Genomic DNA, 5,300 nt, shown 5'->3' with positions numbered 1-5,300 from the left:
AAGGGAAGGTACCTCAGCACTTGAGTTACTAAATCGAACTAAGTCATAGATACACAACTTTGAAACTAACTTTCTCGGCTTAAGGTACGAAGTGAAATGAACATTAGGCACTGGTGAACTACTACTCAACTCTATGACTGGCTCATTAGGAATCTGGAACTTGACATCTCAATTTCTACAATCTTTTGACATTAGAATTTATCATGTCTAACTCTACTAGATCAGCCATGGTGTTCTTGTGATTGGTGGAAACAGTTAATTATGATAGACTATTTCCACTAGAATAGACTCCCTAATTGGTGTAGAAACATATAAGGCTTCACAAAGTTTTTCAGGAAGAATCTCATACTAATTCGACACATAAAGAGTTTAAAAAGATAAACTTGCTCCTGGGTCAAAAGTAATGACTTTGATCATACCCATGACAACATTTGGAGAGTTTTATTACTCTTGGAAGCTAGTGATTGCATAGAGATGGTTTGCCCCGCCGCCAGTAACAGAAGTGGCTCCTCTAGGTTCAGCCCTGTCTGGTGGAGCAATTGATGATGTTTGGGCTCTATTGCCTGGATTTCCACCTCCATACTTATTCTTGGGACACTCTTTCATGTAGTTCCCCTCATGACCGCATTTAAAACTACTTGATTGGCCATGAAGACACTTACCACCATGGTTTCACAACGCTTACCACATGTATGAGCCCAACTACCTCCTTGTGCCACACTACCTTGGGACTAGGCTGGTCTAGCCTTAAAGTTCTGCGAATTTTGGCCATTATACTAACATCTATTTTTGGGTGCAGGTGCACTAGCGGATGATGGTACATGCCCCTTTTGTTTCTAAAATTGTGGTCGACTGACTCATTCCTAGTCTTAGCTATCTTGTTCCTATACTCCTCTCTTTCCCTCATCTTTCTCTCTTCCACTTGTTGCACATAGACAATTAACCTTGAAATGTCCATGTCCCCAATCAACATTACGACCCTACTTTTTTTGCTTGAAGCACGACCAAAGCCAGCAACAAACAAGCTCATTCTGCTTCTCATATCTTAAGCACCTTCAGAGCATAGAGAGACTGTTGAGTGATCTTCAACACATACTCCTGAACACTCAAGGAATCCTGTTTCAAAATAAGTAACTCATGCACCTTTGCTTCCTTCATTTCTCTAATAATGAAACGCCCCAAGAAAGCTTTTTCAAAGCAAGCCCAACTCGGATGTGGTGCATCCTCACCTCTGCCCTCCTTCCACTGATCGACCAAGTCCTAGCCACATTCTTGAGTTGGTATGCAACTAGTTCGACTCTTTCAACACCAATAATACACATCACATTAAATACCTTCTTCAACTCTTCCATAATGTTTCCCGGATCTTCTGTGATGCTTGAACCAGTGAAGCTTGGGGAATTCATCCTCAAGAATACCTGAATCCTTGAAGTATTAGCCCCTTCTTGTCGAGCTCTTCTTTGTTTCTCAACTTGATTGGTCACAACTTGACTCAGCATCTGGATAGCCTCACGAAACCCAACACTGGTAACTTGCCCTTGAGGTTGCACAAAAGTTCATTAGGTACCTCTGGCTCCTCTACATTTCTTCTGGCTGGACAACCTCTAACAAATCTTTGTAGAGGCATGATGATCTTTGAAACACGTGCAGGCATGAATTAGGGGGGAAATTTTTAGAGATTAACTCTAACGCACGAAAAATGAATATGAAGAAAGTGAAGAAATTTCTAAATGTCACAGCCTCCTACTCATAGATGTGGCGCGCTTCACACGAATGACTAAGACTCTATGGAAATGTCATAGACTCCCTTACACTCTTGAACTCTACGCTGTGATACCAAGTTTGTCATGCCGGAGCATACACCCTGGACGTGGCCGACACGCAATGACCATTGCTGGACTTAAGCGAACCCTTGGCATGACTTACTTAACTCAACGGAAGACTTACCTTAACTCAATTGTAAAGCTAGAAATATTCTCATGAGAATTACTTCAAATAATAGTCTTGGCCGAAATGGCACTTAAGTCTCAAATCAATATATATAAAGAGAGACTCATAACTGACTGTCTAACTATCTATTTGTCTATGAATCTTATAATAATACTATGATGAATTTTGGAACAAACCCCACAACATTCTACAAAGGAAATACGTAAACCAATTAAAAAGTTCTCCAGAATGCAAGGAAGCTCACCACTAACTCTGAATATTTAAGTTTGATCAACGAGGTGCTGGATGGTGATCCTGGTTACCTGCGAGTGCATCATAAGACGATGCAGGCAAACTGGCATAAGAACATTGAATGTACGAGTATGCGAGTTGGAATGATAAAAAACAACTAGTAAGCCTGAAATGATTAAGAATGAACTTACCTTGGCTCTGTTCAACTAAAGAAGATCTCAATATAAAGTAGGAAAGACACATCAATATATATATATATATACATATATATATCAATATATATATTTATATATATATATATATATATGTGTGTGTGTAACGACCTGTTTAGTCATTTTAAGCAGCAGATTTTATTTCTGGAAAAACTGTCTGAGTCGACGGAATCCATGACGGACCGTCATGGGCACGTCGGGCCGTCGAGGGGGTCTCGTTCCAAAACACTTAGAATTCTGAAATTTGGGTACTGAAATCGACTCTCTGAACTTCGTGACGACATGGCAGGACGGACCGTCGTGAGCACGACGGACCGTCACAGACTCTTCCAGGAAATTGAGTCTCTGAACTTTGTGACGGAAGCAGCAGGACGGACCCTCGCAGGCACGACGGGCCGTCACAGGCTGCGTAATCCCAGGCTGGGTCGGATTTCTGTTAAGTAATTTAAGGGGCGTTTTGGACTATTCCTGCTTTAATTATAAAGTTAGAGGGTTAATGTTAATAAGTCTAATTACTTGGGGGTTAAAAGAGGTAACCTTGAGTTAATTAGTGGGATATTATTGCCATCTTTATACTTAATTATATGCTAATTAGGGTAAAAGAAAGAGGGTTTGAATAAGAAAAAGAAAAAGAACAGAAAGAGAGGGAGAACGAGTAGAGAGAGAGAGAAACGAAGAGGACAACAAGGATTTGGGGAATTTGCTTGCTTGATCACGAATCTTCGGTGGAGGTAGGTTATGGTTTATGCTATTCGTAGTAAACTCTTAATAGCGAATGATATGTATTGGGTAGTATTGTAAACCCTTCTATATGCTTAATTGTATGCTTGTATGAATGTGATTATATAATTGTGATAAAATAAGCATGATGAAGCTATTGAATCCCAAATCTTGAAAAACCCTAATCTACTTTGTTAATGAGATTGATGATGCCTTGGTATAAAAGAAGGCTTGATGAACTAAAGTAATGGGGTTGATGATGCCTTGGTATAAAAGAAGGATTGATGAATTAATAGAATGAGATTAGTGGAGCGGGTGTCACGAACCGACACGTAGTATTAGGGGGACCGGGTGTCACGAACCGACACGTAGAATTAGGGGACCGGGTGTCACGAACCGACACGTAGAATTAGGGGATCGGGTGTCACGAACCGACACGTAGAATTAGGGGACCGGGTGTCACGAACCGACACGTAGAATTAGGGGATCGGGTGTCACGAACCGACACGTAGAATTAGGGGACCGGGTGTCACGAACCGACACGTAGAATTAGGGGATCGGGTGTCACGAACCGACACGTAGAATTAGGGGACCGGGTGTCACGAACCGACACGTAGAATTAGGGGATCGGGTGTCACGAACCGACACGTAGAATTAGGGGACCGGGTGTCACGAACCGACACGTAGAATTAGGGGATCGGGTGTCACGAACCGACACGTAGAATTAGGGGATCGGAGTGTCACGTACCGACACATAGTAGTAGGGGAGCGGAGTGTCACGTACCGACACAAGAGGAATAAAGATAATGAATCTTGAAAGATGTTAATATACTCAATCTAATGAACCTAATTCCCAAATGAGTATGGTATTGAGGCTTGAGTCCTCATGTGTGAACTTGGCGGTGCTTATTAATGATTATAGAACTTGTTGTTGCTACATGTTGAGTATTGTAGTTGATTTATGATATTATCTGATATATACTGTTTTCTATTTTGAGTTGGCCGATGATACCTACTCAGTACCCGTGTTTTGTACTGACCCCTACTTGTATTTGTTTTTCTTTGTTATTTGTGGAGTGCAGCAAACGTACCGTCGTCTTCAACTCAACCGCAACTCTAGCCAGTCTTCATTACACCGGATTTCAGGGTGAGCTAATGCTTCTAGCTTGGACTGGATCTTCTTCCTCATGTCTTGATGCCTTGAAGTTCCGGCATGGACTAGCTTTTGTTTATTTTAGCTTCTTAGAATACTCTTAGTTTAGTAATTTGATCATAGATGTTCTTGTGGTGATGACTTCCAGATTTTGGGGAATAATAGATGTTGAATTTTAGAAGTTATTGAATTGGTTTTTATTAATGAGTTTAAGTCTTCCGCATTACTTTCTGTTGATATTAAATTGAAATGTTAGGGTTTAGATTGGTTGGTTCGCTCACATAGGAGGGTAAGTGTGGGTGCCAGTCGCGGCCCGGTTTTGGGTCGTGACAAACTTGGTATCAGAGCATTAGGTTCGTTGGTCTCATCACACAAGAACGAGTCTAGTAGAGTCTTAAGGAACGGTAGGGGGACGCCTTTACTTTTCTTTGAGAGGCTATTGGACTTTAGGAAAATTTCCTTTCTATCTTTCTTTCGTGCTATTACTTGTATCCAATTGGTATCTAGGTGATACAAATTGGTATCTGACCATCTTCACTCTATTTCGCAGATGGTTAGAACTAGAGCAACGACTACGCCAACACCAGCACCGGCGGGGCAGGGTGCGTCTGAGCTAGACACTGGGGCTGTAGCTCGAGGAAGAGCAGCGGCAAGAGGCCGTGGTAGAGGTCGTTGGAGGACGTCCTCTAGGGGAAGAGGACAAGCACCCGTCCCATCTAGTACTAGGGTGGTGACTCCTCCACCGACTGAGGAAGTGGTAAGAGAGGGTGAGGAAGAGGAAACTGAGCAAGTACAGAATGAGGAACTACCACCCCAACCTACCCTAGACATGATAAATCAGGTTCTTGCTTACCTTAGTGGGTTATCTGATCAAGGTCAAACACCTCCAGTGTTTTCTGCACCAGCACCTCAGGTTCCGGAAGCACAACAGGCAACTGCTGCGGCTCCCCGCATGGATGTTCCATGGGAAATAGGCACGTTTCCTCGTTTGACTATAGGGCCTATAATGACAAGCGATCAGCATGAACTTTTCA

At 42.2% G+C, this 5,300-nt stretch overlaps 1 protein-coding gene across 1 annotated transcript in view; it reads right to left on the bottom strand.

The window, feature by feature from the left end:
• Window positions 1–444: 444 nt before the first annotated feature.
• The window catches only part of LOC107006203, a 19,108-nt gene continuing 14,252 nt past the window's right edge, over window positions 445–5,300 (bottom strand). The window contains exons 2-4 of the mRNA XM_015204815.1: window positions 1,335–1,537; window positions 1,054–1,245; window positions 445–657 (exon numbers count right to left, since the gene is read on the bottom strand). Of these exons, the coding sequence (XP_015060301.1) occupies window positions 445–657; window positions 1,054–1,245; window positions 1,335–1,537 (608 nt within the window). The remainder of the gene's footprint in view (window positions 658–1,053; window positions 1,246–1,334; window positions 1,538–5,300) is intronic.

Source organism: Solanum pennellii, chromosome 12, assembly GCF_001406875.1.
Source record: "Solanum pennellii chromosome 12, SPENNV200".
NCBI classification, from domain to species: Eukaryota; Viridiplantae; Streptophyta; class Magnoliopsida; order Solanales; family Solanaceae; genus Solanum; species Solanum pennellii.
The sequence above is the reverse complement of the archived record's forward strand: the minus strand, read 5'-3'. Positions and strand labels throughout refer to the sequence as shown.